Genomic DNA, 23,901 nt, shown 5'->3' with positions numbered 1-23,901 from the left:
AACTGCCATTCCAGAGTCGGATTCCCCACCTGTCTTCTCCAAAGGGCTCTTGGGAGGTTGTGGTGGGGGCTCGTGGTGGTGCTAAATAGCACCTGCTGTAGAAATCGGCCAAGTTCTCCCCAGGAAACTGCTGGGCCGGCCGTGCCCCTGGACGCCCACAGCAGCGGGCGGGGAGGATGGAGGGTAAGGGGATAGGGCACACAAGGCAGCTCCCATTTGAGTCAGTCACTTACCCTGCCCTGTAGGGGTTGTTGTGATTACAATCTCTGCTTACCACAAGCAGGGGTTTTAAAATCCTGTATCCCGTTCTACTGCAATCAGTTTTGCTTTTTTAAAAGGCTGCAAGCTGCCGGTCCAGCCACCTGTCCGCCTGCCTGGGGTGTGGGAGGGCTGCGCCCTGCTCCCCGGGGGAGGCACTCACTTGCCGGGCTTGTCCAGCAGGCCCCCCGCGGGGCACTGGCAGCACATCAGGATGTACTCCTGCAGGGCCTGCTGATGGAACATCCAGTGGCTCATGCTGAGGGCGGTGTCACCTGCAGGAAAGGCCAAGGGTCAGGGAGGGCCTGGCTGCAGTCCAGCCAAAGCCTCGGGTGTCCTTCGCCTCTTATCATGCGGGGGACACAGTCGGGGTTTCCCTCGCTGCTCCACGCACTCTTGGTACACCTGCTGTCTCCGTGCACGTTCCACACGTCCCTTCTGAACCTTGACTTGTGTCATGGAGCAGCCGGCCCGAGCGGCTCTTCCGCCTTCCTTGGGGGGCGCCCCCTGGTCACCCTGGACGGGCCCGAGGCCACCTCACGGGCAGGCAGTGCAGCAGCTGCTGGGCTCAGCTTTGCAGGTGGCTCCAAAGACTTTCCCCCAGCACAGCTCCTGTTAACCAGACTCCAGGTAGCCAAGGGAAGTCTCTACAGGGGCAATGAAGCCTGCATTTACTCCACTGCCCAAAGGCAGTGGATGATTCTCGGCACAGAAAGTTTTCCCAACAAACATTACTAGGAACTGCGCCCCCTGCACCGTGCAACGTGATGGCCCAAGCAACACTCAGCTATGTGCGTGATGACGCTTAAAGTACACACAATTGGGCTTCATGCTCAGAGAATGTTCCAAGGGCAAACTCGCCAACCAACAGAGCTGGGCAGAGCTATTTCCTGTGCACAAAAGCTGACTGGAGACAGTTCACGGAAGCTGTGCATTAATTCCTGGGTCGGTTTTGTACTCTGATCCCTGGGCTACAGGTGGCAATTGCGAGCTACTGTTTCTTTCTTCCAGTCTTTTTGTTTCTAAGACTTTTTCTGCATAGTCATTATATCTTACATTGTGCTGTAGGCATAAACTTTCCTATTCTGCACAGCCTATTCTGTTGCAGCCATTTGGTGAGGGAACCAGAAGATGGAAGACCTTTCTGTCTCTCCTCTGTAACTCTACCTCTCAAATAAAATCCTTTTAAAAAATGGGCAGATTTAAACAGATTTTTGAGATTTCTTTACTTGAAAGACTGAGTTACAGAGTGAGAGAGAGATCAATCCTCCACCTGCTGGTTCATTCCCTAAATGGCCACAATGGCTGAAAACCAGAGCCAGAAGCTAGAAACTCCACTCAGGTCTTCCATGGGGGCGGCAGGGGCTCCAAGTACGTGGGCCATTATCCACTGACTTCCCACGCTCATTAGCAGGAGCTACATCAGAATAGCAGCTGGTGCTCAAACCAGCACTCCAGAATGGGAGGCCAGCATTACCACTGTGGCAGGTCAGCACCCCAGCGTGTGTTCTTAGCACCTTGGTCAAACATCTGTTGGCTGCAGACATGTAAGTTTACCTCTATGCTCTTTATTCCATTGGTCTATGTGTCTGTTTTTATGCCAGGAGCATGCTATTTCAATACTATAGCTTTGTAATTACATTTTAAAGTCAGGGAGTATATTCTGCTTTGTTCATTTGGTTCACGACTGCTTTGGCTGTTCCAGGTTTTTTGTGGCTACATCAAATTAAAAAGGGAGATCGGGCACTCCCCCAGTGCCTGCAAACAGCCAGGCTGGGTCAAGGCAGAAGAAGGGAGATAGGAACTCAATGGGAGTGCTGTCTCCCAGGGTGTGCCACTGGAAGGAAGCTGGAACCGGGGTGGAGCTGAGACACAAACCGAGGCACTCCACTCTGGGATGCAGGCATCCACCAGGCCACATGCCTGCCTGCTTTGTACAAATTTTACTAGTTTCTTTTTCTAGTTCTGAAAAAAATGTCATAGTTTTTTTTTTTTTTTTTTTCCTCCCCAGTAGGGATTACATTGAATCCATACATCGCTTTGGGTACTGTGGACAGATTAACAAGGATTCTTGTAATCCATGAACACAGAATGACTTTCACTTCCTTGTGTCTGTTGCAATTTCTTTCATCAATGTTTTATAGCTTTCGTTGTATTTTATTTATTTATTTAAGAGGTGGAGTTACAGACAGGGAGAGGGAAGAGACAAAGATCATCTATCTGCTGATTCACTCCCTAAATGGCAACAACGGCTGAAGCTGGGCTGATCCGAAGCCAGGAGCCAGGAGCTGCTTCTAGGTCTCCCACACGGGTACACGGGTTTACTGCTTTCCCAGGCCATAGAAGAGATCTGGATGAGAAGAGGGGCAGCCAGAGACGTCTTCCATCTGTTGGTTCACTCCCTAAATGGCCACAATGGCCAGGGCATGGCCGGCAGAAGCCAGGAGGCCTGCACCTCTTCCAGGTGTCCCATGTTGGTGTGGGGCCCCAAGGACCTGGGCCATCTCCTTCTGCTTTCCTGGGCACATCAGTAGGGAGCGGGAGCAGGATCAGAAGTGGAGCAGCCGGGACATGAACTGGCACTCACATGGGATGCTGACATAACCAGCAGTGGCTGAACCCAGTATGCGCAACGCCAGCCCCAGTTTTCATTGTGTTTTTAAAAATGCATTTATTTATCTGAAGAGCAGAGCAGCAGAGAGATCTTCCACTAACTGGTTACTCCCTAGATGGCTGAAACAGCCAGGGTTGGGCCAGGCTAAAGCAAGGCAGTCTATCCAGGTTTCCCACATGGGTGGCAGTGGACCAATTAGCTGGGCCATCATGATCTGCCCACCCAGGCACATTAGCAGGAAGCTGGTTCTCAAACCAGCACTCTGATATAGGAGGTAACTGGCTGTGCCACAGAGATTTTTCACCTCTTTGGTTAAATTTATTCCTATTTTTCTGTAGCTATTGGAAATAAAATTACTTTCTTGATTTCCTTTCAAACAATTCTCCACTTTGCTACTGAGTTTTATGCGTTGACTGTTGCACCTTCTCTGAATTCATTGATCGGCTGTAGCAGTTTTGGTAGCCCTGTTGGGGTTTCTCTGTATAAGGTCACGTCATCTGCAAACGATGACAAGTTGTCTTCCGTCTTCCCAATTTGAATGCCCTCTTTCTTTTGCCTAACTACTTGTTCTAGATCCTAGAAAGCTTTTCAGTTTTTCTCCGTTCAATATTTTACCTGTCGGCTTACGGACGATGGTCTCTGTTATGCTAATGTACATCCCGGCTATACACAACTTGCTTAGTGTTTTCATTGGGAAGCACTGTTGGGATTTTCTACATCTATTGAGATAAGCATATGATTTTTTCTCTAGGTCTTTTATTTGCTATTTAAATTTTTATTTAGTTTTTATGACATTTTACAAATTCTTTTGGTGTGACCTTTTACATAACAAAGCTCAGAAGGTCAAAAAAATGCAAAAACCAAGATGATCATATGATTTTTTCCCCTTCATCCTGTTGATGTGGTGGATCATGTTTTTCTTTTTTAATTTTTTTATTTGGTGGCTGTGATGGCTGGGGCTAGCCAATCTGAAGCTGGGAGCCTGAAGCTTCCTCTGGGTCCCCCACGTGGGTACAGCGGCCCAAGGACTTGACCAATCATCTACTGCTTTCCCAGGCCATAGCAGAGAGCTGGATCGGAAGTGGAGCAGCCAGGACTTGAACCAGTGCCCATATGGGATGCCAGCACTGCAGGTGGTGGCTTTACTACTGCTACACCACAGCGCTGGCCCTGGATCATGTTAATTGACTTGATGTTGAACTATACCTACAATAAACCTCACTTGATTACGGTTAATGGGCTTTTTAACGTGCTGTTTGCATTGGTTTGCTAGTTGAGGATCTTTGTATCTGTGTTCCAGCACACTGGCCTGCAGCTTTCCTTCCTGTACCCTTGTCTGGTTTTGGTATATGGGTAATACTGACTTCACAGAATGTTTGGGAGAATTCCTTCATTGCATACACATTTATTTACTTATTTCTGTGGGGGGATAATTTAAGAAGAGTTGGTATTAACTTTTTAATTTTTTTTTTTTTTTTAACAGAGTGGACAGTGAGAGACAGAGAGAAAGGTCTTCCTTTGCCGTTGGTTCACCCTCCAATGGCTGCCGCGGCTAGTGCGCTGCGGCCAGCGCACCGTGCTGATCCGATGGCAGGAGCCAGGTGCTTATTCTGGTCTCCCATGCGGGTGCAGGGCCCAAGCACTTGGGCCATCCTCCACTGCACTCCCTGGCCACAGCAGAGAGCTGGCCTGGAAGAGGGGCAACCGGGACAGAATCCGGCGCCCCGACCGGGACTAGAACCCGGTGTGCCAGCACCGCAAGGCGGAGGATTAGCCTAGTGAGCCGCAGTGCCGGCTGGTATTAACTCTTAAAATGTTTGGTAAAATTCAACAGTGCAGCCATCTAGTCATGGACTTTCCTTGGATAACAAATCTGACTCAATTCTGTCCCTTGCTATTGGTCTATTTCGTCATTCTATTTCTTCATGATTCGAGATTGGTAAGGTCTAAGTACCCAAAAATTGGTTCATTTCTTCTAGATCATTAAATTTGTTCTGCACGTAAGTATCCATAGTGATCTCTAACAACTGTCAGTTTGATTGTCTCTCGTCTCTTATTTTATTGATTTGAATCTTTTTTTCTTGGTCTGAATAAGGGTTTACAATCCCGTTTGTCTTTCCAAAGAACCAGCTCTTCATTTCATTGGCCTTTTTTGTATTTTTACTTTGAGTCTCTGTGTCACCTGTTCTTGCGCTGTCATTATTTCCTTACTTCTGCTAACGTCGGCTTCCTGCTTTTCTCATTCCTTGAGGATTCTGAGTTTTGATGTAGGCACTGGTTGCTGTATGTCTCAATGCTGTTTTCTACCATGTATCTCACAGGTTTTGGTACATTGTGTTTCAACTTTCAAGAAATTTTAAAATTTCTTCCTCAAGCCACTGTTTGTTCAGGAATGAACCACTTAATTCCTAGGTACTTAAACAGTCGCCAAAATCCTTGTTACTGATCTTTTGCACTGCATGTGGTCAGGACGGACACTCACCGTGGCTTCTCCTTACGTTTCCTGAGACTTGCTTTGTGACTCCCCTGGGATCCATCCTGGCGCAGGGCTCACGCGTGCTCTGCAGCTGCAGACAATGTCCTGCAGTGTGTCAGGTCCCGGTGATGCAGGGTGTAGCTGCACTCTGCCATGTTTGATGGCTTGCTGCCTGAATCATCTGTCCATCGCTCAAAGCAGGGTGTTAGAGTCTTCTGCTGTTACTGGATTAGAAGCTCTCTCTCCCTTTAGGTTTATAATATTTGCCTTACTTGGATGCTGTAATATCAGGTGTACACAGATTTAGAATAGTTATTTCCTCTCGCTGGATTGAACCCTTTACAATTATTCTGCAATGACCTTCTTTGTCTTCTTACTGCACTTGATTTAAAATCTACTTTATCCCGTGTAAGTACGTCTACTCCTGCTTTCTTCTGGGTTCTATCTGCATGGAGAATCTTATTCCATGTTTCACTTCAAGTTTGTGCGTATCTTTACAAGTGAAGTGAGATTCTTGTAAGCAGCACATAGCTGATCTTGTTTTCTTATCCACTCAATGTTTAACTGGAGAATTTAATCCATTTACATTTAGGGTAAGTATTGATAGGTAACATCTTACTACTGCAACTTAAGTCATGGCTTCTAGTTTTATTTTTTCTTTCTTTTTCTCTTATAATCTTCCCTTGTGGTTAACTGAGTTTATCTAAAAGTGTGCTTTGATTCCTTATTATTTTTCCTGATTATTTTTGGTAAGACTATCTTTTAGGTCTAACAAGCTATTTGAAATGATAGCAACTTATCATAGATTACAACAATAGGAAAAGAAACAAAAGACAAAAGGACTAATAAAGAATGTTATAACACAAATGGATTCCACACATTTTGGATTTTTTTTTCTTTTTTCAAAAAAGTATTTACCTATTTGAGAGGCAGAGACAGAGTCCACACCTGCTGGTTCAGTCCTCAAACGTCACAACAGCCAGGGCTTGGCTAGGCTGAAGGCAGGAGCTGGGAGCTCAGTCCAGGTCTCCATGTGGGCTGCAGGGATCCAACTAACACAGCCCTCACCTGCTGCGCCAGGGTCTGCACTGGCAGGAGGCCGAAACCAGGATCCAGAGGCGGGAAGCAAACCCAAGCCCTCTGATGTGAGATGGGGCATCCTAACTGGCAGGCCAAACGCCCATCCCACCCATTTTAAATATTTCTATATGCCTACATTTTATTTTAAAAAATAAAGATTTATTTACTTGAAAGGCAGAGAGAGAAAGAGAATCTTCCATCTGCTGGTTCACTCCCTAAGCCTCTGAAATGGCTGCAGCTAGGCAGATCTCAAGCCAGGAGTCAGGAGCTTCTTCCAGGTCTCCTGTGTGGGTGCAGGAGCCCAAGTACTTGGATCATCTGCTGCTCTCCCAGGCACATTACCAGTCGCTGGAATAGAAGTGGAGCAGCCACGACTCTAATTGGCACCTTATAGATGCTGGTGTTGCAGGCGACGGCTTAACCTGCTATGCCACAATGTTGGCCCTACTGCCTGTCTCTTAACATATTAAGATGTTTTTCTCTAGACTACATACTAAAGATATGAATGGTTTACATACCATGTTTAGAGCATTCTGAATTTTTTCTAAAGATACATTTATTGGGGGCCGGTGCTGTGGCATAGCGAGTAAAGCCGCCACCTGCATCCCATATGGGTGCTGGTTCGAGTCCCGGCTGCTCCACTTCCAATCCAGCTCTCTGTTATGGCCTGGGAAAGCAGTAGAAGATGGCCCAAGTGCTTGGGCCCCTGCACCCACGTGGGAGACCCGGAAGAAGCTCCTGGCTTCGGATTGGTTCAACTCCAGCCATTGCGTCCAACTGGGGAGTGAACCAGCGGATGGAAGATCTCTCTCCCTCCCTCTCTGCCTTTCCTCCTCTGTGTAGCTCTTTCAAATAAATAAATCTTAAAAAAAAAAAAAAAAGATAATTTATTTACTCAAAAGTCAGAGTTAGTTACAGAGAGGGAGACAGAGAAATCTTCCATCCATCTGCTGGTTGCATCGGCCAGAGCTGGGCCGATCCGAAGCCAGGAGTTTCTTCTGGGTCTCCCACACAGGTTCAGGGGCCCAAGGACTTGGGCCATCTGCCACTGCTTTCCCAGGCCACAGCAGAAAGCTGGATCAGAAGTGGAGCAGCCGGGACTCGAACCAGTGCCCATATGGAATGCTGGCACTGCAGGCGGCGGCCTTACCCCGCTACACCACAGTGCCAACCCCTATTGATGCCTTTTAATGCATTTTATTTTTTTAAGATTTATTTTATTTATTTGAAAGACAGTTACTGGGAGAAGGAGAGAGGGGGAGAGAGAGAGAGAGAGAGAGAGAAGGAGAGGAATATCTTTCATCTGCTGGTTCACTTCCCAAATGGCTGCAGCAGCCGGAGCTGAGCCGATACAAAGCCAGGATCTTCCTCTGGGTCTCCCACGTGAGTGCAGGGGCCCAAAGGACGTGGGCCATCCTCTGCTTCTTTCTCAGGCACATTAGCAGAAGTGGAGCAGCCGGGACTCGAACTGGCACCCGTGTGGGATGCTGGCACTGCAGGTAAAGGCCTTACCCCACTGGGCCACGGCGCCGGCCCCAGTGCATTTTAAATTTTGCTTAGTGTGTTTTTCAGCAGAAGGATTTCTTCTGGATTTTCAGAATGACTTCATCTCTGTCAAGTCTGTTAAAGTAGCAGGACGTTTCTGTGGTCTCGTGAATGCTCATCCAAGAATGTGCGCGTGTCTGCTGCTATCCGGTCGGTCTGTGGCACTTACTCACTCACTGGGCAAGGTTATGGTTCCCAGAAAGTTCTTGAGTCTTACTGGATTGACATCATCTGTGCACTGATGATGCAGGTATTTTTCCCAGTCTCTGAAATCTGGCTTTGATTGTGGCTGACCTTCCAGAAATTCTGAGCGGTCTGCCTATTTCCTCTAGGCCTGTAGATACTTCCGCTATTTCAGTCCCTAAATCAAGGTTTGCCACACGTCCACTGTTGATGTGTTGTTGCCGTTTCCGCCCCACAGGATACCCTGAACCTAGATTTGCCCCTAATCTGCTATTGGTTTGTTGTTCAGAATCAACTGAGGAAGTGTGGAAAATGTATTCTGTCTGCTGGGACTGCAGTGGGCCCAGACATTGAGTCCTGTGGCCCCCACCACTGCGGTGCTAGATTACACCTGGACCCCAGAGCCCACAGAGACCAGCACAGCACAGAGGAGAGACCAAGGCCTACACTGCTGTGCGGTGTCTACTGCTGAGATAAACTCTCAGCCTGACGCCACCATAACCAGCAGATGCTGCTGGCTGGTAGTACAGAGGCCCAGCCAACTGTGGCCACAAGACTCCAACGTGGTACCAGGGCAGGTTGACAAGTTCCATCTGTAGGCACTGTCAGGATCTGCCCTGTGTTGGGTTTTACCTGTCTGGCACTGAGTCCCAAGACACAGTTCCTGTGGTTCCTTGCTATCTGCCCAGGTTGGTGCCAAGGTGGGTCACACCTGGCTCTCCATACATGAGGCTCGCAGTGAGTCCACACCACTGGGATGCAGCTCTCTACCTGATGCTGAGAAGGGCTAAAGGGTCTGTCAGCGCTGGCCTAAAGGAACAGAACCAGGCTTTATCTGCTACTGTGTCTCACCATGGTAGGCCCAGCTCTGGGCTTCCACCAAAGTCCTAAGCTCACGTCTCTCCCTACTTCCCAGTGGCTGGAGTCTTGCTCCGTTGTCTTCTAGTGGTTGGAAGAGTGTGGCAGAAACAGTCCCTGGTTAAGGAAGGTCCAAAAACTCGGTCAAGCAGGTACTGGCCTTGGGGGCAGGGACGTGGGGCCCCTTCCAGGATGGGCTTTTCTCATGGCAGACTCGGCGCAGTGCTTCTAGTCTAAGGCCTGGACTTCATTCGCAGCCCCTCTCCCAGGTGGGAGACAAGGCATCTCTCTCTCTACATTGAGCTCCTTGGAGCCGGGGGGACAGGTGCCACAGCCATCTCTTCCCTGATGATCACACTCACACCAGGCACCGCGGTCTCCCACACAGCTTCCCGAGCGCTTGGCATACGAACGGCTGTTCAGACTGGGGTCCCCAGGACGGCCGACCGCCGGGGCGTCTTAGTCAGCTGCCGTGTGCTCACACTCCCTGACCGCTGACTTTGATTTGCATGCCTTAAGATCATTAATTCGGGGTGCAAACGTTCCATCGTCCTCACTTATAGCTGTGTTTCCTTCTGAGAGTGCCTGTTTGCCCCTTGTCTTCTGAGACCGCACAGCCAATTCTGCTAACCTAGCTTCTTACTGTGTTTGCCGTTTGTCTGCATCACATGCTGTACTTACTGCCTCCATTTTCAGCTTTTGGTAATGTGGGCCTAAAAATACACACACACACTCACGGAGTCTACGCTTAGACCATGAGCATACCATTCACTTTTCCTTTGATTTCTTCTTCAAAGAGCAGAGATAATGGATCTGGGGTTTTGTGGGAGTGGTGATGAAAATGGTCTAAAAGGGAGTGACGGTTGCACCACCCTGGGAATAGATCAAAACCACTGAGTCGCACACTTTCAACAGGTGAATTGTATAATACAGCTATCCTAAAGTTTAATAAATGTGCTTTTTAAAAATAACACCATTACTGAGATAGAATTTTTGTATTATACATTTCACATAAAATAGACCGTTAATTCATATCTTACTACAAATAAAAGCCTATTTAAGATAAATGATAACCTATGGCTAAAACTAGAATCTGCTAAGAAAAAATACTATGTTTCTTATTTAAAAGGATTACACAGTGTTCATTTACTTTTTACAAGTTTGAAAACTTAAAGCTCACAAAACTCTACAAGGGGCTGCCAGAGATCCTGAATTTGAATGCCAGCGCACGCCGTCACAGCAAGATGAAGGGAGCTATGATTACAGGGTGATAACGGCGCACTGGAACCAGCCTTTTTAAACCCTTTCCACCTCTTCCTTCAAGGATAGATCCCTATTACGATGTCATCTTGCATTTCAAAGGTTCCTTTCATCTAAGAAATCCAAAGTCTTTCCAAACCATAGCTGACAGGTGCAGCCACACGTGGCTCAGTTTCAAAGGTGGACAGGAAAAGGCCTGGGTACGTCCCAGACATCACACACAGGAGCTGGTAACCATCAGTCCCAGCAGAAACTCACGGCTCCACAGAACCAAAACACCACTGATCCAGTCAGCATTTGGTATTTCTAAGCCATTAATAATAATCCTTTTTTTTTTTTTTTTTTCCCACTCAGATACTACCAAGAGTGGAAGGCAGGTAGGGACAGAGACAGCTGGTCACCTGGACTCCTGGGCTGCACTGGGCTTTTTGTATTTTGAGTTAGGAACATTATCATTGGCTTTTAGCAACGTATTTGTTCATTAACTAACAATAAAGTAATGCATAAGGAAAAAAGTACAGCACAGAAGGGTACAGAAAACTGGAAGAGGAATCTCTGCCCATCTTCTCCCCCTCCCAAAGGCACCCTGTGTCACAGGAGCCTTGTGCATGCTGTCAGGAGAGGCTGGGGGTGTGCACACACGACGCCCTGGGCCTGACCTTTCACCCCCATGCTGTGTCCTGGATAGCTTTTCCTGTCAGCCACTGCATAGAGCTGTTGTTTGAAGATACCAGAATCAGTTTAACCCCTAACCTTCTGATGGGCATTTAAATCGTTTGCTATTAAAACCATGCCTCAGTGGCCGGCAATGTGGCGTAGTTGGTAAAGCCGCCACCAGCATCCTATATGGGCGCCAGTTCGAGTCCCAGCTGCTCCACTTTCTATCCAGCTCTCTGCTATGGCCTGGGAAAGCAGTAGAAGATGGCCCAAGCCCTGCTTCCACGTGGGAGACCTGAAAGAAACTCCTGGCTTTGGATCGGCGCAGCTCCAACCATTGCAGCCAATTGGGGAGTGAAACAGCGGATGGAAGACCTCTCTCTTGCTCTCTGTGAAACTGTGACTTTCAAATAGATAAATAAATCTTAAAAAGAAAAGAAAAAAAAGAAAGAAAGAAAGAAAACCATGCCTCAGTGAACAGCTCTGCAGGTAAACCCCTGACAGAGCACTTGCTGGGTTCAAAGTGTAAGTGCCTTTATCATTAAACAGATGTCTCCAAACGACGCCAGCAAAGGATATACCCATTGACATCCCCACCAACTACGAAAGCACCTGCTATCTCAGACACAGAAAATCAAGTTTTTAAATCTCTACCAATCTGACAATAAAGAACCAGTGTCCCAGTATTGCGTTTCTTTAACTACGAGTGAGCTGAACAACTTCTCATCCGCTTAGCAGCCACCTGTCGTGGTTGAGAGCAGGGCTGAGGGCAGCTGGTCTGGATCCACACAGCCCTTGGAGGTGACAATCAGCACTTATAAAGGAAGCCACTAAATGGGGACAATGTAAGCATTTTTGGGTGGTTCTGAGGATCAAATGAGAAAATACAAGGCTTCTTCAAAAAGTTCATGGAGAAACGGAATTGGAAGTTTCTTTTGGTACAAGGATTTTCGAGGGGCTGGTGTTGTGGAGCACTGGGCTAAGTCACTGCTTCTGACGTGGCCTCCCATTTCACGGTGCTGCTCTGAGTCCTGGATACTCTGCTTCGCAGCCGGTTTCCTGCCAGAGTACTTTGGAAGGCAGCGGACGATGGCTCAGGTACCCAGGCCTGTGTGACTCAGGCGGGAGACCTGGATGGAGTTGCTGGGTACTGGCTTCAGCCTGGTCCATCTGGGGAGTGAGCCAGTGGATGGAAGCGCTCTCTCTCTCTCTCTCTCTGATTCTCCCTATCACTTTGCCTTTAGCTAATTAATTTTGAAACTCACGAATACTGTTTTCATAATATGCATTTTTTCATGAGCTTTCTGAAGATCTCCGGCATCTGTGAAATACTTGGCTTAGCCTCTAGCCCAGGAGAGAACTCTGCAAGTCTCAGCTGCCCGCGGTGGTGCAGTGGTCCTGGAAAAGGTACTAACACCACAGTTCTTTTTCTGGGAACATTCACGTCCTTTGCTTGCTTTTCAGTTGGGTTGTACTTCCATTTCTTATTGATTCGTATTTTTTTTTTCCGAATTAAATAGCCCTTCATTTGTTCTGACAGTATTTTTCCCATCTTGTTTTTAGAGTTAATTTCTTTAGCAAAATAACTTTTTCCTTATGTAAGAAATGCACATCAACTTTAGAAAATGCAAAAAAAAAAAAAAAACAAAAAAAAAAAACACCATCACCTGTAACTTCATATCCCAGGTACTTTGTGTTTTTTTTTTTCTTTAAAGCCAACTCTTCATTAAAAATCAAATGAAACACAAAGTGCTTTGTAACCTGTCTATAGCAGAAATATACTGTGAATATTTTTTCTACGCTGCATTTGACCCCCAGGATCAGTAGTTTGTTATCCATTCAAAACACTTCCCTTCCTCCCAGACCCCTATCCATTCCAAGCCCAAGGAACTCACTGTGTCCCAGGAGGGGCGACCCTGAGGCCCAGCGTGGGCCCATCCCCAGGCCATGAAACAAGCCCGAAGCACTGAGGCTCCTCAGAGACAGAGCTCTGTGTGACCAAGCTCTCCGGCACCTGCGCTGCAGGACAGGGAGTGCCCGCCAGCGCCCCCTGGAAGACTCTGGAAGCTGGCACTCCCGACGTGGCACTACAGAACGACCGCATCTCATCCCTGCCTGAGGCAGGTTGCTAAGAGACTGACCGTTGACCTCATGCTTGACCTCACCAGTTCTAAATAAGGAGACTGCGAAAACGCTAGGGTGTTTCTATTCTGCAAGCGCTCCTTTTGGGGGAATTCCTGATTTTCCTACTAAAGGTCGAGCCACTGACTGTGCAAGCTCCAGTGTCGGGGGACTTCGTGCTGCATGCCCTGAGTGGCCCCAGCCGTGAAGCCAGGGCAGGCACAGACAGCTGGCACAAAACAGAGAATAGAGAACGAGGCTCAAAAATCCCAAACACCACCAGAAACAGTGTGGGGAGACAGCTAGTGGGACAATCACCTTTCGCATGGGCAGTTAACTCCCTGAGTCCCGAGAAAGGCTTCCCAAGAGATGCCCTGCAGAGAACAGACCAGCAAGCAGCGGGGCAGCCAGGACGTCCCCTCTCCACTGAGCCCAGCTCAGGGCCAACGCGGCCTCCCGCAGAGGAAATGAGGAAGCAGCCGGCCTGAGGTTTGATGAGCCAGTGGCCCCAGGGTGTGTGCTTGCTGTCTACTCTTGTTTCTACGGGGATGAGAAAACCCACGCGCCTTTCTCCACTCCAATGGTGCGAGTGGATCAGACTTGCCTTTCGGTTACTCAGTGAATTTACGACGTTTCTGTTGATGACAACCATGCAGCCAGCTAGACGTGGTGGGTCCTGTCCCTTCTCCCCTGTATACAGTTGCCTTTCTTGTCCCCACGGCGACCACCACGTGCACTGTGTGGGTTTTCAGCTCTGACATGACCAGGCACAGCTCAGTGCTGGGAAACGGTGGCTTCACACCCAGGCGAGGTGGCAGTCTCCGCAGGGCCCGGGACAGGGGCAGGCTGCTCCCTCCAGAGAGCAGGAAGTCAGCACCAGCCTCCTCCTAGAGTTTAAAGGCAGCTCATCCAGCCACCACCAGTCTAAAGCAGCAATGAAAAACCCTTAAACCCCTGGAACCAAATCCTATTTGGCATATGCAGGGGTTTCAGACCCGGGGCTCCAAGTCAGGACAGACCCGAGTTCACTGCAACCTCTCCGGAGAAAGCTCTCTGGCCGCTGGCTAGGTTAGAATGGAGGGAAACCGGGGCGCCCCGGCTCCCAGCTCCCCAGGCTCACCTTGAGCGTGCAGCGCGCGGTGCAGCAGGGGCAGGAGGCCCGCCTGCCAGAAGGAGTAGCAGCCGTCCACCAGCTTGTTGCAGCGGCCCTGGAATCCGCCTTCGAATCGCATCTGCCGGCTCGTCACCCATTGCTGAGAACGACACAGAGGGGAGAGGCAGTGGGGGATGAGCAGAGGGCCCCTCCAGAGGGCGTGGGGGAAGGAGGGAGGGCTTCCGCTCCCTGGGACTTCTCCCTTTCCTCCCCTCTAAGCAACAGTCCCAGGGAGAAGCATTAAGCTCACCCTTTCCAGACAACTGCTCTTTGCTGGGTTCCAACTCAGTGCAGGCACATTGAGGTCACATTAGCATGTAACCTATAGAAGTCCCTTCATACACACACCTCAGAGGCAGGTGTTTTACACAGCTGGCGCTGGAAGTCTGCTGCCTGTGATGCCGGCATCCCACATGGGGGCCAGTTAGAGTCCTGGCTTCTCTGCTTCCTATCCAGCTCCCTTCTGATATGCCTGGGAAAGCAGTGCAAGATGGCCCAAGTGCTTGGGCCCCTGCACCCACCTGGGAGACCTGGAAGAAGCTCCTAGTTCCTGGCTTAGGTCTGGCCCAGCCATGGGCTGTTGTGGCCATTTGGAGAGTGAACCAGTGTATGGAAGATCTACCCCCCAACCCCTATAACTCTGCCTTTCAATAAAAAACATCTTAACAAACAAAAACAAAAACCTCCTTTTGGGACAGTCTTAGCCACACTTTTAATTCTAGCTTCCTGATAATGTGCACCCTGGGAGGAAGCAGGTGATGGCTCAAATACTTGCATTCCTGACTCATGGGAGACCTGGATGAGATTCCAGGCTCCTGGCTTCAGCCTGGCCCAGCCCTAGCTGTTGCAGGCATTTGGGCCTGGAGTGAATGAGCAGATGAGTGCATCTCCACTCCCCACTTCCAAAATAAAATGAAAATAAATACAAATTTAAACACCTTAAATAGGAAATTCAAGGCACGACTGCCAGTAGCTCATTTCTCGTCACTTCTCTACTTGGAGAAGTTCATTAAAAGCAGATAATGGAATTCTGTGATGATCTCAAACTGCCACTGACTTTTCCCGGGCACCTAAGGAAATTCACTCCAGGCCTCTCTGCAAGTGGCTAGCTGGGCTGCAAAAGAAGCCACTTGTCCTGATCACTAGGTGACCACTGCCCATGCTGGCCCTGTTTCTCTCAGGGGGACCTGATTGGCTGATCCAAGCACTTTTTTTTTTTTTTGCTTTGAAGCTGCAAAATGGCTTTTGGTGTCACTCAGGGGTCACATGTGATACCTACCGCCACTCTTCCCTTGTCTCCCAGCTTCTAAACATTCTCTATTGCTAACATCATGGGTTTGGCCCCTAGCAATGACAGCCGTGGCTGGCTGAGCAGACAGGACATCTCACCCTCTCCTCCTCAGGTAGGGGCAGGGTTCACACATCTAGAATATTGTCATTGTAATTAAAATCCTTATTTCTGCCTGGGAATTGGATTTCTAGGTTTCATCCCATTTTGATCAGATTTTTCAATGTCTCAGGAAGGCAGGCACCAGCACCGTGATAAAGACCCCCTGGGATGGCCACATCCTGCACTGTGCCTAGATCGGAGTCCTGGCTCTGCCTCTGCCTCCTTTCCTGGGAGGCAGCAGGTGACGGATGGCTCAAGTAATTACGTCCCTCCTCCCCACACGGAGACAGAGTTTCTGCCTCCTGGATTCAGCCTCATCCAGCCCTGGCTGCGGTGGCCGTTTAGGGAGTGGCCAGTGGATGGAAGATCTCTCTCAAAGAAGATCTCTTTCAAATAAAAAAAAAATTTTTTTTTTAAGATTTATTTATTTGAAAGGCAAAGTTACAGAGACAGAGAGAGAAGTCTTCCATCTGCTGGTTCACTCTCCAGATGGCCACAATGGCCAGAGCTGCACTGATCCAAAGCCAGGAGCTTCTTCCAGGTCTCCCACATGGGTGCAGGGACCAAAGGACTTGGACCATCTTCCACTGCTTTCCCAGGCCATAGCAGAGAGCTGGATTAGCTGGCCAGCGCTGTGGCATAGTGGGTAAAGCTGCTGCCTGCAGTGCAGGCATCCCAAATGGGTGCCGGTTCGAGACCCGGCTGCTGCACTTCCAATCCAGCTCTCTGCTGTGGCCCGGGAGGGCAGTGGAGGATGGCCCAAGTCCTTGGGCCCCTGCACCCACCTGGGAGACCGGAGGAAACTCCCGGCTCCTGGCTTCAGATCGGCACAGCTCCAGCCATTGCAGCCAACTGGGGAGTGAACCAGCAGATGGAAGACCTCGCTTTCCCTCTGCCTCTCCTTCTCTGTGTAACTTTTACTTTCAAATAGAAAAAAAAAAGTTTTAAGTCCAGTGCACAAAGCTGGGGGTTTCGGCATGGAACATCAAGCCTTCCAGAGCCTTCAAGATGACGGTGAGAGCGAAACACTGCTGGTGATACCCTCACAGGTGATAACATGCTCACGCAGCGTCCCACAGTGGTAGGCAGACATCTGAAGTCAGGAGGAGGAGGTGAACGCCAGCTGCAGGTGACTTGCCTGGGGGTCGTGTCTGGGGGGGGTACGTGCTCCCCAGAAGACCCAACGGGGAATGCTTTCTCCTGGGTGGCTGTGTGTGTGTGCACACACTAGACCTCCACGGATCACTCAGCTATAACTCAGACTCCCTGCAGCTGACTGCTTCCCGAGTTCGTTCTGGTTCCTGGCCAGACATAAATGCTCGGGCCACCTTCTCAAAGCAATTCCCCAGCTCTGTCTAGAGAACTCATTACACGTAGCTACTGAATGAGCACAGAGCGTGGTGGGGGATAAAAGCTTGGCTTCAAAATCTTTCTGTAACTTTGTCTTGCAGGCGATCATTTCTAAGATGCTTGATAACTTCCAACTCTAAGAGACGGCAGTGAGTGACAGTATGAGGAGGGTTCTCTGGATCGCTCCAGATGTCTGAGATGACCCTGGGGCTGGCCGAACGCGCCATGTGGAAAGTGCAAAGCCAGAAGATACAGCCGAGACTGAGGGCAGCTGCTCCCTCCTTCCGCAGTCTCAGAACAGTGCTGAGACCTCCAACAGGTGCAGCTAAAGCTTCCTTCCAGCACGTGCGGCTGAGGGGTTCAAGGCGGGCAATGAGCCCTTCCGAGGGCCGAGGCCTGCCCGACATCTCAGCGCAGTCGCACATCGGAGACCTGCGGCCCAGGGCGGGGCACAGCTCGACAAGGACTCACCAGCAGGCTCTTCAAGTTCAAGGAGCGTTCTCTTTTGAGGATCATCAGTGCAGCCAGGCCACAGAAAGTGTAGCCGCCGTGGGCTTCCATTCCTGGCACCCCACCGATGCCGCCTTCCCAGTTCTGACACCTGAGAAGAGATGGGGAAACGCAGTGGGCAGTGAGCAGACGCACACGGTGCAGGACCATCCCAAGTGGCAGAGGGGTTAAGGCATCGACTGCCACAACCGTGAAGGGAACAATGCTGACTATTTAACTCTGGGATTTCTCTGTTCCAAAAAAAAAAAAAAAAAAGAAAAGAAAGAAAAAAAAGAGAGAGAGAGGCTGGCACTGTGGTATAGCAGGAAAAGCCGCCACCTGCGGTGCCGGCCTCCCATATGGATGCCGGTTCGAGTCCCGGCTGCTCCACTTCTGATCCAGCTCTCTGCTGTGGCCTGGGAAAGCAGTGGAAGATGGCCCAAGTCCTTGGGCCCCTGCACCCAAGTGGCAGATCTGGAAGAAGCTCCTGATCAGCGCAGCTCTGGCTGTTGCGGCCAATTGGGGAGTGAACCAGTAGGTGGAAGATCTCTCTCTCTCTCTCTAACTCTGACTTTCAAATAAATAATAGGTCTTTTTTTTTTAAAGAGAGAAAAACCCTATTTATTTAGAAACAATCTGTTTATGTAAGAAACTTACAAATTACTACTTTTGCATTATAACAGGTTAAAATTAAAATGGAAAATTACTCCCAATTCTCATTGGTTTTAAGTACAAGTCTTATGGGTGAAATTTTTTGTTTTCAAAAAGTTCCCATGTTGAACATAAATACTTTTATAACTGCTCAAAAATAAATTTTATTTTTTAAAAAATATAATCTTCTATACAAAGTATCCATTTATTATTTCTTAAAGATTTATTTTATTTATTTGAAAGAGTTACAGAGTGAGGTAGAAACAGAAAGAGAATGAACTAGTGAATGGAAGATCAATCAATCAATCTATATGCCTTTCAAATTAAAAAAATAAAAAAAAATCAACAGAAACATTAAATAAAAAAAGTATGAAAGAATAAACAATTAAAAGCAAGTCTCCTGCCCACTCTGGCCTCTTACTGGACACGATCACGCTGTTTCTGTGTGTCAATCTACACACACACACACACACAGACACACTCTCCACTTTCCCTCCCTTTGTCTTTACAGAGGTGGGAGCGCCTGTGACACACTGTTCTGCACCTGGCCTTCTTCACTTAGTGAGTTCTGTGGGAGTTGTCTTCTAACTGACACAAGAGGACTGAGCACCAGAGTCCAGTAAAATGAGAAGTAAAGGAATCGAAAAAGGTACGCCGACAAGGGGCAGAGAACAGACGGGATATGAGCACAGACAGGAAGTAACACAGTTCTGAATGCTCCGAAAGAGGAAGAAGAAGTGGCCGACTTGGCAGGAGAAACCACCCCTCAAGGAATAGGGGACAGGACAACAAAAAATGAGGTGACTGGCTCCAGTAAAGGCTGACGGGTCCCATTCCCCTTGTAAAAGTGGAGTGGTTTTTTTTTTTTTTTCTTTTTTTTTGACAGGCAGAGTGGACAGTGAGAGAGCGAGACAGAGAAAGGTCTTCCTTTACCGTTGGTTCACCCTCCAATGGCCGCCGCGGCTGGCGCACCGTGCTGGTCCGAAGCCAGGAGCCTGCTTCCTCCTGGTCTCCCTTGCGGGTGCAGGGCCCAAGCACTTGGGCCATCCTCCACTGCACTCCTGGGCCACAGCAGAGGGCTGGCCTGGAAGAGGGGCAACCGGGACAGAATCCGGCGCCCTGACAGGAACTAGAACCCGGTGTGCCAGTACCGCAGGCGGAGGATTAGCCTATATAGCCGCGGCGCTGGCCAGTGGAGTGGCTTTGAACCAAATCGATTGGTTGCAAATTCGCAAGAGAACTGGGGAGACTGCCAGGTGCCCTCTTCAAAGGAAGCCGAAGAGGAGAGGTTGCAGGGATCTGAACCCCTGGACATCCGACAGAGCTGAGAGCAGGTGGGGGCACCATACTGCACAGGGAGTAAGTGGGCGCCTACAGTTTGAACACCAACACCCAACTCTACACCCCTACTAGTATTTCCCAACACTGCTGCCAGCTTCACACCCCAAGCAAGAATCTGCAAGATTCCTCTCTAAGGAAACTGATGAGCCCAAGACAAAAGCCCTGCAGATACCGACATGTGAGCTCCTGGCTTCGGATCAGCACAGCTCCAGCCGTTGTGGCCATCTGCAGAGTGAACCAGAGGATGGAAGACCTCTCTCTCTGCCTCTCTGTAACTCTGCCTTTCAAATAAATAAATCTTAAAAAAAATAATAATAATAAAATGGAGGGGAAGAACTGACCAAAGACGCTGTAATAAAGGTATAAAGGTTCTAAGTACTAAAGCACATACACTCCCCCCCCCCCATCAGAGGTGGCCACGGAGCACGCAGCACAGTGAACGGATGCACATGTGTTGTCGCCAAGCTTCCAAAGAGCAGGGATAAAGATTCCCAGTGCCTCTGCAGGGGGTTGTGGGTCAGACCAACAGAGAGAGAGAAAAGTGGCACCAGTATGCGCACACGCACACACACACATGCATACACACACACACACATGAGCACCGGCGGGCAGCATGGCCCAGTGGTTACAGCCACAGGCACGTCCACTTGATTTCCGTGTACTTCAGCTTCATGTAAAACCAACTATCGCATCATTTGACATTTAAGGAAACTATGACAGGGAGAAGTTAAATAACCTGCCCGAGGCAAGATGCTAGCAATACATGGGAAAACCGGGATTCAAACCCAAGCACTCAGATTTTCATGTCAAGTGCCTTAAAAAACAAACAAACAAACAAAACAGGAATCCCCCTGCAAAGAGCAGCTATGCACACCATACAAAATACAGAAAACAGCTTTCCGAGGCCTCAGCAGACGCCCTGGCTTTTTTTTCTTTCTGGTTCGCCCAGAGTTGATGCAGCAAGTTGGGGATCAGGGAAGGGCAGCTCACACGTTAGCAAAAGGTCAAGCATGCTTCTGGTGGGAACAGTCAGGCTGCCGAACTTAGGGAGGAACCCGGACACAGCAAAGTCGGGAAAGGAAAACCGAGACGTCTCCCGTGTTTAAATTCAGTTCAAGTTTCTGCCTGAACCACTCACACGCTGGGCAAACGGAAAACAGCTTTTACCCAAAGCTGATCTGAGAGAGCTGAGCCACTGTCCACTGCAGGGCGCACGGGGCGCAGTCTGAGAGCTCCCCGGGCTGACTGCCTGCTGAAACTAAACCATCAACACCCTGCCCGGCAACCTAACAGAACCCAGTCTGCACAGCCTAGTGCTGCCCGGGCTGGGACGCAACCCAAAACTCACTCAGTGCACGAAGACTCGGGACAGCGTGCCAGGCCAACACCACAGCACTCGGGTGTTGGAATGACCAGCCAAGGATTTTAAGCAGATTCTACAATTGCATATTCACCACAGTGAAGACAAATATAATGAGTGAATAAAAAGATGGGAAATCTCAGCTTAAAAAGAACCAAACTCCAGCAGTGCTTACTCTTGATTTCTAAATGACAGTGACCTTGTCATTGAGTGCTTCATGGTCCTCGATGAATGTTGGCTATTATGATTATCAGCCTTGTTCACAACAGCACCAGGAGGTAACAGAGCAATGCTTACAAAATTCACGAGGACTATAGTTTATGACCATCTCCAACTTAGAAACCCCTAACAAAATAAACTATCAACAGGGTATGATATCGGAATAAAGATACATGTCACAGCATGGGAATGATCAAGTAAAACAAAACAAAAACATTCAGGAGCTTCCGCAAAGCAGAGAAAGGCAGTGAATTTCATGCTGACAGGAGACAGCACAGTCTGTCCAAGGCTGAGCAGGAGGGAAGAGGGTCTGGGAGGGATGACTCAACACACACATGTGCACGTACACACACACGCTAGCAGAGATTACCTGAAGTGTTTGCATGAAGTGCAATATTAAAGCTCTGGTGAATCTGGGAATGAATTCATGATCTATACATTAACACCAGGAAAACAGTTACACAGGGGCTGGCACCGTGGCTCAGCGGGTTAAGCTGCCACCTGCAGCACCGGCATCCCATATGGGTGCCAGTTCAAGTCTAATGGCCTGAGAAGGCAGTGGAGGATGGCCCAAGTGCTCGCACCCCTGCACCCCAAGTGGGTGACCCGGATGGAACTCCTGGCGTCAGCCTGGCCCAGCCCTGGCTGTTGGGGTGTCTGGGGAGTAAACAAGCAGATGGATGAATTCTCTCTCTATCTCTCTCTCGCTATACCTTTCAAGTAGATGAAAACAAACAAATGAATAAACATTAAACAAAAACTACTATAGAACATTAACGTCTAGGGAAAAAGTAAATATTTTTTAAATGCACAATCCTACCATCTCAACACATCTCTTATAATTTTATATTCTCTTCCAGTCCTTTTTCAATTTTTTTTTCCCCAAGGAATGTCTTGGCGTCCAGCTCTCCAAGAGGCTGGGAAAATGCCCAGCTTTGCTCACCTTGCTATCCACTCAGCCGTGCCCTCGAACAGGTCTGGGGTGATGATGTTGGTGAGCGAGGCCACCGAGGCGGCACAGTACGCGCTCCTGCAAAAAAAAGAAACAGGAAAAGGTGTTACCCCTGGGGGAGGAGGCGACGTGAGGCTCCAGGAACCTCGCTCTGCCTTGTGAGCCGGACTCCCCTCCCGTCCTCACTCCTGGGACACGGTCAGAGGCCTCCTGGGTCTCCAGCTGCTCATGGTCTTGGCTGCACAGAAAGAACACGACACTCTATTCACCCCACAGCCACAGGGCCACATCTACAGCACAGGAAATGACAGCCACGTCAACCCACTGGCTCCTCTCCGACACGCCTGCTGTGGTTCCCACAATTCCACGCTGTCACTCGGCTACTTGGGCTGTGCTTGCTCATTCAGATGCCAGGGCTGTCTCAGGCCCAGGGTTCCCGACTTTAGGCCCTTCAATTCCTGAGGCACTCAAGGCTAACTTTACTTTTTCTGCAAGGGGACACAGTGCAAAGTAGTCCACCGAACTCTAATTGGCCACTTAGACCAAACCAGAGGCGTAGGTGTAGGGGAGCCCACTCAGATACATTCCCTAAACCTTTCGTGGGAGAGGAGCTTTGATTTTAAGCTCCCCATGAGTATGCATACACACACACACACACACCCCTTCAAAGCAAAGAGGAGGAGGAGGCACAGGTGCTCACTGTCATCAACACGCTGCCCCACAGAGCTGCTAGGAGCTCCTCTGGGGTCCCTTGGACAAGGGGGTCTTGCCCCTGGGTGTGCTGGCCTTACACATAGCTTAGGAAAAACCACACAGGGAAGACTTCAAGGGTGCTCGAATGTACAAAACTTTTCTGATGTTAGCTGTTTCTTTGGAAATTATTTAAGTCGGATCACGAAGCCCGTTCCTGGAGAGGGCGTGTGAGTTCACTCGCCCTTCACATCTTTGCAACCCCTCCTCCCCCAGACGCAATGACTTCGCCATAACTCTACATGCAGCCTGCTTTGCTTCCCGTTCTCAGACGCCTGCTGTTTATGAATTTGTACGAGTGAGTAGAAAGTCTGTGAAGCAAAAACCACATACATCATATGTGAGTGAAAATGTACAGGAGTCTCTCTAATTTTATCATGAAGTTTACTTTCCTTTTATACATAAATCATTAAAAAATAATCTTTTTCCTAAAAAAAGGAGCATGCCTTTTTTTTTTTTTTTTTTTTTAAGTATTATCCTATGTGATTTGGGGTAATGCTTGCCATCCCACCCTTCCAGCCCTGACTCGCCTGGGGACATACTTTGCTGCAGGTCCCCTGCTGTCATGAACACGCCCACAGACTGCCTTTTCTCCTCCACCACACTCACCCCACCCCCGCCCAGACCCCCAGCGATCTTTTCAAATACGCAGCATGGGAGAGTCAAACACTACTGCCTTCAATTCTGCGCACAAATCCTTTTTCTAAGGGCTCATGAGGAACGTGGGTCTGGTTTCTGCCATATTCAGTATGGACATAACACAGAGGTCCTCCAAAGAAATCTGCGGAAGCTGCAGGCATTACTCTCCCACCTGCGTTTTTATCAGCCCTGCTCACACCAGCCAAAGGCACAGCGGAGGCTCAGCCACAACAGCAGGCATCAGGGATGTGGGAGAGCCACCTGTGCCAATGCCAAATGTCACTGTTCACCGTGAGCTGACTGCGAACGTCTGATCTAATTTCCTTCAGCCCGTGAGCCTTCCAACCAGTCTCAAGCCTGTGTGCTCTTGAATCCTAACGCAAACCTGGAGGCGGGAAGGCGGCCTGCGACGCAGTTTGCGTCTCATAGTTGGAAGAGAGGTGGCACAGCATCAATGGTCCTGGGTCTCAGGCTGAGGTGGGGAGGGAACGGAATGTCGCTTTGTCGTGCGGTTTCCCTCCAACCATTGCCCTTCTCAACTCTGTCCCCTGCTGC

General features: G+C 49.1%; 1 protein-coding gene across 2 annotated transcripts in view; it reads right to left on the bottom strand.

The window, feature by feature from the left end:
• FNTB (farnesyltransferase, CAAX box, subunit beta) overlaps positions 1-23,901 on the bottom strand; it is a 90,901-nt gene that overhangs the window by 6,153 nt on the left and 60,847 nt on the right. For both annotated transcript variants that reach the window (XM_008271856.4, XM_051826397.2), the window contains exons 7-10: positions 21,949-22,035; positions 17,417-17,546; positions 14,173-14,305; positions 422-533 (exon numbers count right to left, since the gene is read on the bottom strand). In XM_008271856.4, the coding sequence (XP_008270078.2) occupies positions 422-533; positions 14,173-14,305; positions 17,417-17,546; positions 21,949-22,035 (462 nt within the window). The remainder of the gene's footprint in view (positions 1-421; positions 534-14,172; positions 14,306-17,416; positions 17,547-21,948; positions 22,036-23,901) is intronic.

This window comes from Oryctolagus cuniculus, chromosome 20 (assembly GCF_964237555.1).
Source record: "Oryctolagus cuniculus chromosome 20, mOryCun1.1, whole genome shotgun sequence".
In the NCBI taxonomy this organism is placed as follows: domain Eukaryota; kingdom Metazoa; phylum Chordata; class Mammalia; order Lagomorpha; family Leporidae; genus Oryctolagus; species Oryctolagus cuniculus.
This window is presented reverse-complemented; position numbering and strand designations above follow the sequence as displayed.